Below are 14,570 nucleotides of genomic sequence, written 5' to 3'. Positions count from 1 at the left end.
TGATTTTAAGTTTGAAGGAAGTTTTCTCTGAAAATTTTATCACTGCGTTATCTCCACGGCAACATAGGATTCAAGACAACAACAACTCGCACAATTTGGTATAAGTTTCAAAATAAACTAAGGAAAATACTGTTTTTAACACGCTTTTATCACCTTCATACGCATGTTAGTATGTTAGTATGTTAGTGACCCTCTTCAAAACGTCGAATTAACACGAAATTGGGCATACTTATCAAACACCGATGACAATAAAATAACTATATTTGATTATTCTGATCATGATTTTCAGGATTATTGATTCCCATACCTGAAAATATATACATTTATTTGCGCTCCCACCATATTTATACAGAATTTTAAAATAAATAAATAATAGTCTAAAAAATTAAAAAACACAAAATAAATAATAGTTTGAAAAGACTAAAACACGCAGACTGAAAAGGTAGAAAACAATTACATGAAACTCAAAAAAATCATTTTATCCTAAAAAAACGCGGGGTGCTTTTTAAGATATTTTTTTATAATGACTTTACTTTTACAAATATCTGTCTATAAAATATTTACAATAATTGAAATTTAGCACCCCACGCATTTTTACGATAAAATGATTTTTTGAATTTAAAGAAATTATTTTCTACTTTTTACTTCAGCTAGTTACAAAAGCGTGCTTTTTAGTTTTTTTTAAACTATTATTTTTAAGTTCTTTCCAAATCATCTTTTACATTCATAATTTGAAAGAACAATTAATTTTAAATACATGGTTAATGTTATATATAAATGAAATGACAATGAATTTTTATTACTATTTTCAAAAATCAAATCAACTTTAGATTTTTCCTTCGATTTGATGACAATAACGTGATTTATTTTATATGTATTACGTACAGAAAGTTATTGAAGGTCGTGAAATTGTTTAACAGCAAATTTATTTTTATAATGTCGAACATATAGTAAATGTATATCAGTACGGTAGAAAACAATATTCATTATATTGAAACGAATTTAGATTGAATTATAAGTTATTTATCCTTTAACGGATAGATAGATATACGGAGGAATAGAATATATTTACGCGAATACAACATATACCTTCAAAAAGGCTTGACCTACTTTTCTAGTTGTCTTCATCTGTTACAGCTGAATGTTAAGGTCTAAGGCCTGGCGTGGTATTTAGAAACCATTTCCGAATGATTGGAAATTTGAGAAGTTGTTAGTTGTTTTTACCTGAAATTTTGAACATATCTAACTACTTTTCATTTCGGAACAATTTTGGAAGTGAAAACTTCTTTATAATGAATATAATATAATTTTTAGTAAGAAGTAAAACTTCTAGTTTGGTGACGTGATATACATTGAAATCACGTTTAAAACTCATGTTCACGACCGATCACTGAAGTTAAGTAATACTGGACACAATCAGTACTTCGATGTGAGGCCGCTTGAGAACATAGTGTACTGTTGCCTTTTATGATAGTTTTTTATACCCATTTTATTTCGTTTATATACAAATTAGCTTCCGTATGTTAATGGAAGTTCCAAACTCGAAAAGTTTTCTAAAGGTTGACTTGAAATTTTGACAGGTCGTTTCATTTATACTCAACAGTGTTTGTACATACTTTGCATCTAAAAGTTAGTCCGCTAATAATTAATGTCAGATAAAGTTACCTGGCCGGGATAAACTAATATGTTATTAATTTTAATTTTAAAAATAAATATGAAATTTTAGTTATTCATACTATAGATTAGGTTAGGTTATATTGGCTGTCTACAAAGAACACACTTAGGCTATAGAGCCAATTGTGATACCGTATATGTGTACCGTATATTACCAACTCCGTATTGTGATACCGTATATTACCAACTTTCCGCTGATAATTTCATTTATCAGCTCCTCAATTTTAGAGGCTGAGTGCACCTCTTTCATGCATATATACCATACACCAGCCCATCACAACTATTATTTAAAATAATTTTGTTACGACGGCGGTAATCGAACCCGCAACCCTTAGCATACCGCGGACGGTATTCATTACCCCTATTACCAACTGAGTTGCATTTTTTTAGTGTGGGTAAGAAACCAGAGCTCCGGAAAAAATGATGCCACATTTTTTTCAGATCTAATGTTTTTGAAACCTCATGTTTAACCCCTGTCTTCGAAATATCAGCCACATGAAACTTCAAAATAAACCAAAACAAAATTTCTCCCGCAATTAATTCTGGTCTTTCAAAAAAAACCTGGTATGAGAAATTAGTGTAAAAGATTTTTGCATAATAACAATTTTTGAAGACTAATGTGAAAAATAATCTTTTATTGTTTTACAGATACAAATTCAGTTAATCAAAATAAACCAAGGGAGGAATTTGAATGGACTATCACGTCGAAATAAAATTCACCGGCCATTGGTATTTAAAAACTCGACTAATGGATATAATATTCCTATGTTCATGTTCTGACATGACTCTAAAGTACTACGTTGGACCCAGGTCCTAGTAGTATTTATTTGTACTATTTGCAAATTTTAGACATTTGTAACTAAATGTATATAACAATAAACATTCATTTTATGTTCATACAAGCTACTGATCATGCAAATGGTGTTACTAAAAACAATAGATTTGCTGGTGTTGTGAAAAAAAATTCTAGTATACTCCAAATGGATTACCATTAAGGTTGATTTTATGCAGGAAGGGATTTACTAAAAATTTATATGAATTCTTTTAAGGTTTCCATGAAAGATTACTTAATGTATTATAGAGGGGCAGTGTTGATTGAAAAATTTATTTTTGAGTAGAAAATAATGAAAAAACAAGTGAAAACAACATATTGACTGAGTTAATTGTTGAAATACCATGTATAGACAGTGTTGATTACTCTATACATGTCACACATACATACCTGATAATCCCATATTAATACACACTATAAAATTTGCATCTAATGTGTGCACTCGTGAGTAAACAGTGATGTTTATAAAAAAATGTTTCAAACAAAAGTTGTCTATTTTTTTATAGGGAACATTTTTTCATTTGAACTTTTGTTCTATCCTTAATGGTTACCAAGATGGGTTTTACGGTCCCAAGACCCAAATGACCTATGTTGCTCATTTACGAACTCGACCTCACTTTTTACGTCCTAAGCACGCTATAAACATTTCAGCTTATCTCTTAATTATCTTAATATCTCTTTTCGTTTTTGAGTTATCGTGATGACAGACGGACAGGCGACAGACAGACAGACAGACAACCGGGAATGGACTAATAAGGTGACTTTATGAACACCTATATTACCAAAATTTTGTTCATAGTATCAATATTTTTAAGCGTTACAAACTTGGAACTATACTTAGTATACCTTGGAATATTTCATATACAAGGTATAATGGTATTACAAACACACATCCATTTGTCATTTAGCCATTTTGCTTTAAAGTGGGCTTAAATAAAGGCGGGATGAAATGCTTTGCTTTTGTCTACTAAGTCTTTTAAAATTTTAAGAGGCGCGTTTTTAAAACGGTTAAAATTGAGTTCTTCTCCTATATACCTGAATACAAAGCTCACTAAACTAAATTTGAATGAAAGATCAATAATAAAAAAATAATAATGTTTACTTGAGATAAGATATTCCTTGAAATAAGTGAAATGGTCAACATACCCAGCCATTTTTAGTTTTTAAAACTTAAGTATTCGATGAAACTGTTCCACTAAATTACAAAAAATATAACCATTTAAAAATTGGATGTATAATATTAAAAAGGTATAATCGATGTTGGTTGCAAAACTTAAATCCCCGATGTAACATAAATTTTTTACACATTTTCTTGGTTTGTCCCAATTTTCGAACAATACTTAAGGGAAATTCTAAAATAAGTACGATCGACTACAAAACATGGTGTTACGGGTCTTTAAATATCATTAACAGTTCAAATTTAAATTAGTTATAGTCTTACAAACCATTTCCTTGGTTATTATAAACGTATTTTAGAACATAATTTTTAAATCACAAATATAAAAATAAACAATTTCTATTTAAAAGTTTTCGTTCCGAACTCGTATTTATATACCCAAAATATCATTTAATTTTAACAAAAAATGAACTGTTACTTGAAAGTTTAATATTTTGAAATGGATAGGCTTTTGCAAACTGTATCTAGAAGCTAGAACCCAAGAATAAATAGGGGATTGAAAGTTCAATGTTCGATGTTCGACATCCACTGTTTTGTCTGATATAATACTCAGCTGTAAACACCTGCAGCTTTATTCCCGCAAGTACTGGTTTGAGAAAAAACTAGAATTAAAATAGATACCCGGTTGATATTTTTAGTTTTAACACTATTAAACAACTACAAAAACCGGCTGCCTACAATAGAATTGTGATATTAGAAAAATGGTTTTCAGCAGGCAATGAATAAATGGAAGCAATTAAAAATAACTTTTAGGAATTAATAAAAATTTTCAAAATACTCTTAAAATGTATGAACGACGATTTTATGTGCTCAAATATTGCAGATTTGTTAATATAGACGCGGCTCTTAAATTAACCCCACAGAAAGAAATCCAATGGCGTATTCTTGGCTGAACGCACGCACAGTATAGTATTTATATCAACTTTCTCGACAAGAGTCAAGAAACTTAACTGTTTTGTTTTGCATGAAAAGTTGATTTTTGGTGTAGTTAGATAACCACTACATCACAAACAGGTCACTTGAGTTACCTCAACCTCGACCCCCGCCTGTTTTGCAAGCCGCAATTTGTCTGCTCTTACGGATGCATGCAATTAAGTAAGGATTTTTTTTTATATTGAAGGCGAAGGTTTGTGCTTTATTTATTAGTATTTAATGATAATGATTGTATTCGTATACTTTAATATTTGTGGTTCATATTTGCCGTAAAAAAATATAATTTTTTTTCATTAAATTTATCATACTAAAAGCTTTTTGTGACAGGTTTTTTGGTCAAAATTTTGTCTAACAAGCCAATGTTAAGTATTCTTCAATGTGTTTTTAAGATAGCTTAAGGCAAAATTTAAAAAAAGAAGCAGGCAGTTTTCCAATGAAACTTTGTAACATAAGACAAGAAGTGGTTCAGAAGCAGAAAAAGTTAAAAAAATTGAAGTAGAAAATGACATGATTGGGTTTGAAGATAAATATGATGAATAAGAAATAAAGGTTTTTTTTGCATCAAAATAGTCTTTTGATACAATTTTGAGCATAAAAACCCTTTCATTATATTTTGTTCAGAAATTTGATATAAATACTTCACTACAATGATGCGAAAATCTTATTCTGTCTCCAATACCAACAGTTCCTCGCACTATTGCAAAATGATGCCAAGTGTTCGCTCACTTGAACGATTAACTTGGACACAATTTCTTACATTTCTTACAGAATTATTACTTCTATAGAACACCTTTTCTAATACAATTTTTAAAAGTTAACGCACAAAAAATTACGACTCTATAAATTTTTCAGCGGGTTTTCTTTCTCGACCATTGAATAAACATAAATAAGTTACCAGAAAAATGCCAGTAACAAATAAACTAGAATATCTTCTTTATTTACACAAGGAACGATTACACTTGACATTTTGATGTTTTTCCGTAGAGTAGGTATATATATTCGTTACCTATACATCTACGGAAAGTATCAACGGTGTGAACCGTGTTGTGTTCACGTATTAAAATATGAATTTATTCGTAAGGAGTTTGAGTTACATAAATTTTGTAGAAAGAATTGTATAACTTTCAAAGAATTCTTCTTCTTCTAAGTTGTACAAAACTTTTCATTTTTCATAGAAATAGTGAAAGTATTGAATATTTTACTCTGTAGAAATATTATAAATTATAAAAACAATTCTTTTGTGTATAATTGACATTAATAATAATGCCTTTTAAACGCTATTTATTGTGAAAGATATCAACTACACCAATTTTTCAAAACTTTTGGAAAACGTTAAACTCCAGAATATAAACCATTAGTTATATTATGTTAGGAAACATTGCATGAAAAAAAAATTGTCCTATAATGACAACATAATCAATGATATAAAATTGTCCTAATACTGTTTGAAGTGTCGTTGTTACGGCCATTAAATTTGTATTTCGTGACGCGTGGCTATATATTTCGCGATTTGAACAGAAAAAAGGAATGGCAAAATACAGTTAGCCCTTTTGAATACTCTAAATAAGCATAATATTGTAGTTATTTTTATAAAGCAACAAATAAATTTTGTTCAAAACATTTCTGATTTATGGTTTATATTATTGTAAAGTTTCATTAAAATTCATTCTGTAGTTTTCGAAACAACCCAACGTAGCCAGCAGGTAACAGCTAGATCTTAAAAGATTTAGATCTCCCTAAAATGTAATTTAAATCAAAACACTAAGGAGATTAGAAAGAGACATCAACTTCGATGGAAATCACTCCCAAGGTACTTTTTACCTCTTTTTAACCCCTATAGGCGATGAGTTTTAACAACAACAACAACAAAAAAACACATCTTTCATCAATTCTCTTAAAGAATGTTTATGCTAAATTTTACTGTTTTACATCGCCTTGGGAATGCCTGCTTATCGGATGCCTGCGTCATACAAAGAACACACCGTCCAACGATCAGCAGTTTAGGCTGTGCGTTGATCCGTCAGTCAGTCAGTCATTAAGGACCAAGCATTTTATATGTAAAGATTATGTTCCAATATAAATTCTGGCTTTCTCTTTTCAAAAACTCAACTACGAACCTGAGCTATTTTTATAACCCATATACACGTAACACATATAACCGTATAAAAAAATTTCGAACTCACCACCCAATATATTGGCTATATTTTTCATCAAATAAAGAAATACAACCAACCGAATTTGCGCGAATTTAGATGTTTTTTTATAGAATGAAAAGTCGGTAGTAAACATTGCTTTTCTTAGATAACTCCGCGGCTGTAGATACGCTATCTGTGTTTTTTTTTTCTTAATATATATATTCAGAAACATCGTTAAAAAGTTTGAGTGTACGTTTGGAGTATGCAATGAGTTCAAAAAATATTGAAAATTGCTTACTAATACCTTGAAAAATCCTTATTATCCGTTTAATAGAAAAATGTGGTCAAATTAAAGCCAAATTGTGAAAAATAGGGGTAACTTAAATTAATTATTATACAGTTAGTAAAATCTTTAGACAAAACCAAATATCTTTGTATAACACCATTATAGTTTAAAATGATAAAAAATACTTGTGCAGTTAAATTTATTCTTGTTGAAATAATTTATTGAATAAATTGAGTTGATAAAACTACTCAATGGTAATTTTCCAAGAAATACGAAAGCTATGAAAATTCAATCCAACTTGTTTTGATTGGTGAACAAAATATAAATTATACGATAGGTGATTGTTGCAGTTATACAACATTACTTGTTTTTCGAATTTTGTAACTATTTTATGATTTTCGAAACATTGTAAGTAATCAGTTTAAAGATAGTTGACTCGTAAATACATTTTTCTTTAGAAATTGATGAAATCTGGTAAAATGAAACAATTCTAACCAGTGACGAAGAAAGTGCTTAAGCGATTTTTTATGAATATTTATTTACCATGAAAGCACAATTTGTTTTCTTGGGTTTTCTCTAATTTTTACAAGCTTTAATTTGGTTTCACCTCTCCCGTTGTCTGTCTGTAATCAAATCTTGCAAGTCAAATTTGATCCACTTCTCGGTTTCCGATTGAGCTGAAATTTGGTATGCATATTTAATTTGGATGATAATGCATGGTAGTGTTGTCGCGTCCAGATTATCCCACCTTTTCCATCATATTTGATATATTTACATTTGTTTTAGTTTAAATAAAAATTTTTAATAAAAAATACTTTTTAAGGGACAAGCTTGGTTATGTTTAACTTACCTTATTGGTGATTTATTTGCAAAATAATGTAAAAATTTGTATCGATCTACTCTAAAAAGAGTGTTTAAACGCATTGTCGGATACGTAAATGTGTAATTTTTAGTAACCGTTTGATAATCGTTACTGAATTATTATTTAGTGTTAATATTATTTAATGTTAAGAAATAACTGACGACCTTTAGATAAATCTAGAAGTGATATAATTTAAACAACGCTAAAATATGACCAACTTGCCATTTATATAGATACGAATTTATAATTTACATTTTATCACCGATTTTCAAAAGCTAACTACCTTAATACGCTAGAGAATTATTAAGTGAATTCATTCTCTATTTTACCCTTTTCTTGGCATATTTGAAATGATTTTACTAAATACAATATTTTTAAAACATCTATCTGAAAAATGACAGAAACAATTAAATTACTATAAATATGAGCTTATCCACGTGCATAAATCTCATATCTGTTTTCTATCTTGTATTATTATTTTAAACATAAAAATTATTTGTTTTACAATAAATTGTTGCATGTAAAATATTACATAGACAGTAAATAAAACTGTCTGCATGCAAGGATGTAAAAATTGTGCATTGTAGCGAATTATATAATTCAAAATAATAAGTGGATATAACGACTAACAAAATTAAATGATTCAAAACTTAGGTTTCAATAATTTAAATGCAGAAGTGTTAATTGAAAATAATATTTATTTTTGGCGCGGGAGATTCAAATTCAATCAAATTATTTTATCAATTGGAAAAAAACTTAAAAAATATATCAACTATATAATTGTATTTTTTTATTCAACTATCTTCGTATTAGAATGCTATACGCATAAGGAATGTTCTTAAAATACAAAACCTTATTTTAATCGGTATATATTCGATAAAATGCTAGAATGTTTAAGAAGTTTTATACTTTCTATTATTTTGAATATGGGAAAAAAATTAGCTCAGATATAGTCTTAACTTGATTTCCTAATGTATAGTTAAAAAAAAAAGAATACGTTAAAATGTTTTAAGAGAAAATTATGTCAAAAAGCATGTTAATAATTCATTAATTTAAAAAAGACTAAAATAGTCGCCTGTATTTGTCATGAGTTTCAACTAGTTATAATAAGATAAAAATAATTCAGTACTTCATTTAATTTTCACAGGCGCTTGTCTCCTTTTCGCATTTCTATCTTAATCTTGAATAATTTTCTTTAATAAAATGTTGTGACAAAAAAAAAACCAAAAGTTTATAATCTTTTAAATTAAATTTATACTACAAAATACTGGGTAGAACTGTGCGATTTTAAAAACGCTTTAAAACAAGCACCTATTAATTTTTTCGAATTATTTTTTTTCCATTTTAAAATGTATGAAAACATTCTTGATAGTGATTAATAATTTGAATTTTTAAGGTAATTGTATTTGTAATTGCAATTGCAATATTTTTGATTAAATAGTTATTAATTTATTGAATATAACAATTGGGACTTTTACTGTGGTTTTACCGGGAAAGAAGTGTTTCAGGAGATCAACTCTAGAAGGATAGTCACCAACAGAACGAAACACTAAAAGAACGGAACTGACAATAAGTGGTTCAAATTTTGGAGAATGAGACCATTATTGAAGTTATTTTTTAAACTCAGATACATTTAGTTAATTTTCTTGAAGGCTTCTTTTCTTTTAATGTAATTTAATAATTTAAGGAAGTTCCCTCACCAGTAATAGAAAAAAATAAATTAGTAGAAAATGATCCAAATTTTTAGTATGTTGTAGTTAACGATACATATTATTAAATCAAAAAAAAATTTGAGTATCTTATCGATCAATTAAGAGAGTAATTAATTAATTAAAAATACACTAAATAACATAGCATGATATGAGGATGGTATGTTATTTAGTGTATTTTTAATTAATAAAAACTCTCTTAATTGATCGATAAGATACCCAATTTTTTTTTTGATTTAATAATATGTATCGTTAACTACAACATACTAAAAATTCGGATCCTTATCTACTAATTTATTTTTTTCTATTACTGGCGAGGGAACATCCTTAACTTGTTGAAAATACAATTTATAATTCACTTGAAAATATGGTTTTTGTAATTTTCTCAGATGATTTTCTTATGTATTTTGAATGGTTGATAAAAAATATAATTAAAATTCATGAGTTTTTGTATCACAGTGTTTTGAATATCGCACAATTCTCTGCCCCACCCTGTATATACTCTGAATAGTTATAGCTTCTCATTCGAAGTCTTTTCAGAACATCAAATATTAAAAGTTTGTCTTATTAGGTATATTTGTATATAGTTAGAAAGAATATGTACATAAAATGTTAAAATAATCAATTGGAAAAGTTTTCAATACGAAATTTTCTTTTCATTTGGATTTTGTTTAATTAAGGTCGTATATATCATACAAATATTTCAGAAAAAAAGTTGTTTTCAATTTTTTTGTATTTTATATCAAAATTTGGAATATTATTTGAAGTAATTCAACTGAATTAAATATTGTCACCGTAGTTTTTCATTATAATTAATAAAGTGAAATAAAATTGCAGATGATACCAATTTTCTTGTATTTATTGGCTTACGTAGAAGTGTAGTGTCTAAAACGGAGGAGATAATGTTCTAGAAAGTATATTGAGATGGTTACCATTCAGATTTAATACCTCGTGGAAGTATATTATATTTTCAGTTTTATTATTTTTGAAAAAATAAAATTTCCCATACTCCAAATTGATTTTATGTTTCAGTATATACACAGTGGCGGAACTATAAAATTTCCCGAAAAAACAACCAGGAAAATTTATTCAAAATAAATACATTATAGGCTAAACATTTAGATATTTAAATAACTGAGGTTACAATTTTCAACAAACAAAACAAAAACAGTTTTTCACATCTGCATGTTTTTTGAGATAATATCTTAACAATTGTAGCTTGATTTGAAATTTATTTAATTTTTATGACAATGTGGTAGATAATTTAATTTGGTGGAAGTGGTTGGAAAAAAAGACTAAAGTGATATATCTAATAATTGCTAGCTTCAAATTAAAAAACAAAAGTTTTTCTAATTAGGAAAACACGATTTTATTCAATGTAAAAACATAAAAAAACTAAAATGATAATAAGCACATCTTCAATATTTTTAAAAATTATTTTGAACTTTTTCTAGCATGTTGAATTCAGTTGTTTCACTTTAAAAATTTAAAAATCTGATTTGGTTAACATTGAAAAACTTGGTAAAATTTATCCGTTTAAATAATATTTTATGATATAACATGGCTATTATTTGCAAACAAACGCCGACTGGAAATCCTTTTTTACAAACATTTATATATATTTTGAACCCTTATTGAATTGATTCTACATACGGGAAAATGTATTTGATAATATGGTCAGTTTCGATTTTTAATTTTATGATCTGTACATTTTCGGGCTCCGCCTGCTAATGAGATATGTTGGTGACGCCACAGATAGATTTAACAACACTTAATAATTCCTTTCTAGAGGATTTACTACTTTTATTACGATCAAAATTTTAAAATATATAACACAAAAGCAATAAAAAACAGTTTTATTATGTTGTTAATAACTTACCTATCAACAGATACAGCAATTAAACTGTATACAGATGCTGCTACTGAAACCCCTTGAACATAAGGAACCGTTTTACACATTAACCAACCGAGTACCCAAGCTGCAAATAACAAAAAACAAAAAATTTATCAATTTATTATACAAGATACGTATACATAAAAAAAATCAATATCACTTTCATTTAAAATTCATTAAAAAACATTAATTATTTAAATGGGTGTTTACTTAAAATCAATAAAATATGTATGGAAGCTGTGATAATGTGTAATATTTGCATAGGCATTATTATTTTACTTACACACAAGTATTATCCTTACAGTTAAACTTCTTTATAACATTATTTGAATAAAAAATAGAATTGAAACAAGATTTTTCGATATGTTCATCCTCGTAGTTCAGAATGTTCCCTCACTTAAGCTGATGCAGAAGCTTTTCTAACTTAAAATATCAAGTAGCAGTAATTTGGATTTATCCCTGTTTGATAAAAAAAAAAACTTCCGTACATTTTTTTGAAGTAAGTTAAAAATTTGGGATGTAGTCCTTATGTGGTCTAACAATACTGAGCAAGGACATTACAGAGAGAGTTGGACTTTTATGGTCTGGGTTTTACACCTAAGATGTTATAAAAAACTAAATCTTATAATTTTATTTTTATGGCTCTAATCTTTACACAAGTGAAATTTACAAAATTTAAAACCCCCGACAAAAACCCACGCACTCGAAACATATCTAAGAGCACTCTCCATTAAATTACCTTTTTCCTTAGAGCCTTCTCCAAACTAAAAAGATTTTGAGGGTCATTGCATATTACTACTCTACCTAAGTCGCACTTGAAACGAAACCGAAAAATCAAAATTGGCTTATCCGTTTAGGTGCTACGATGCGACAGACAGACAGATAGACACACACACACACACACACACCTGTCAAACTTATAACACTCTTTTTTTGGTTCGGGGATCAATAAAATGAATTAATGGAGTATTTGTTTAAAATAGTGATTTTTATACCATACATATATGAAACATATCAAGGTATACTAAGTTTAGTCCCAAGTTTGTAACACAAAATATTGATGCTACGAACAAAATTTTGGTATAGGTTTTCATAAATCTCCTAAAAAGTCCATTTCTAATTGCCTTTCTGCCTGCCCGCTTGTGATCACGATAACTCAAAAAGCGAAAAGAGACATCAAAGTAATCGACATGTAATAATATCAAGGTATCAATTTTTATAGCATGCATATATAACTTAAAAAGTGAGTAAACAAAAATTTAATTGTAACAATGATCGTTATAAAAAAAAAAAAAAAAAAAAAACCTGAAACATTTTTTCGTAAGCACCAATGTTTACCCGTGAGGGCGCAAATTAAATACGTTAAATTTATACGTTAGGAACATATATTATGTATGTGTTAGTATACTATATGTATACTATACTTATGTATACTATATGTACTGAGGAAGTGAGAAGAAAGATAATCTTATTATTTTGTGTGTAAGAGTAACTATCGTTCTTTACTTACATGACGTAAAAAGGCATACGTATTTCAACAGTTAACTCAGTTAATTGTTTGTTTTCACTTGTTGAAAGATGAGTCCGCGAGTGATTGATAGTTTTAATTCAGAGTAAAGTTGAAGAGGCGCTGCTTATACTTTCAAATTCAAACAAGAACTCATAGAATATCTTTTATATGATTACTCGCCACTTCATAGGTGTAAATAGACACAAAAATGGTGTATAGAGAAAAGGCCGTAAGACGAAAATCTTTGCATGAAGTATATCATAATTTATATACTTTTATTGCTATAAAATTCAAACAATACGATTGTGTTTGACGTTAAAGTTTACTTTCATCATACAAATTGACTCATTCCACTTCCAGATTTGATTGTGTATATAATATATAAGCCCGACAACGACAAGTACATAAATACGCACATATACTTGATAGAGAACGTCGCACGCTAGAATACATTGAAATGGTTCCAGCTTTAACGTAAATTTAAAAAGACAATAAACGTTATGATTCATTTATGCAAATAAAAAAAAAAAAAAAAACAAAAAAAAAAAAAAAACAGGCAATTGGTTTTTATATTCGTATCAAAGAAAAATAAAATACAGAAAGTATAAACTAAAACATATCAAGTAATATGAATCGTTGTGTCTTTTTTTCATGATTACTTCTCATGTGTAGATTTGTATTTAGTTAATGCCATCTCGGAAGTCACACTGTAGCTTTTTTTGTTTTTTCATCTCTTTTAAAAAAGCAAGGTCACCATACCTCCGCAATGAATAGGTTAGGTTAGGTTAGAGTGGCTATCCTGGGGTGGGACATACTTTATACCCTAGGATCCGTTATGATGCTGAAAAAGAGTTGGCCCATCCCCGGCCACTACTCCATGAAATATTTGAAGACATTTAGGATTAACAGGAGTGCTTTAACGTCACCGGACTTCAGGTCGGAGAGATCGTGGGAAGAGCTGGGCAGTGGCAGAGAAGATAAAATATCGTTTCTTCCTCCTTCTCACTGTGACAGCTCCTGCAGTATTTATGATACACTGTCAGGCGTTCAGCGTGCCTACAGCCTAGCCAGTGCCCTGTAATAGCCCCAACAATTTTGCTAATAGAGGCCCTTGGATTATACTCAGACCATATCTGTCTTGTGGTATCACAAGTACGTTTCTCACTCCATCTAAGATTGGCCTTTTTTTTTAAGTCTACAATGAATAAATCCTGTTTGAAATTATTTTCGTTGAAAGTCACAATCGAGTACTAGCGACGAGCGTTATTTTTTTCAGAATTATGAATCAAATGTTTAAAAATTAATATCGGATACTTGGTTTTGAATTGTGGAAACTTTTATCTCGCGAAATGTTCTCGTACGACGAAAATGAATTCGACATTAATTCTTTCATTTTAAAAACTTATAAAACCATTACCCACCCAATACGGGGCGGGGTGCTACAATAAATCATCCCCAACATCTTTGACTAAGCTCGCTCTTTAACTAGATACTTGATGATGTTCGAAATAATTTGCATAGTCTTTATTGAATATTAATATTGTCATTTTTCTCAACT

The 14,570-nt window shown here is 28.8% G+C and overlaps 1 protein-coding gene across 1 annotated transcript in view; it reads right to left on the bottom strand.

Annotated features, from left to right (window-relative positions):
- The window catches only part of LOC123292797 (neuropeptide SIFamide receptor-like), a 249,783-nt gene that overhangs the window by 119,030 nt on the left and 116,183 nt on the right, over positions 1 to 14,570 (bottom strand). The window contains exon 2 of the mRNA XM_044873512.1: positions 11,488 to 11,587. Within this exon, the coding sequence (XP_044729447.1) occupies positions 11,488 to 11,587 (100 nt within the window). The remainder of the gene's footprint in view (positions 1 to 11,487; positions 11,588 to 14,570) is intronic.

This window comes from Chrysoperla carnea, chromosome 2 (genome assembly GCF_905475395.1).
Source record: "Chrysoperla carnea chromosome 2, inChrCarn1.1, whole genome shotgun sequence".
NCBI lineage: Eukaryota > Metazoa > Arthropoda > Insecta > Neuroptera > Chrysopidae > Chrysoperla > Chrysoperla carnea.
This window is presented reverse-complemented; position numbering and strand designations above follow the sequence as displayed.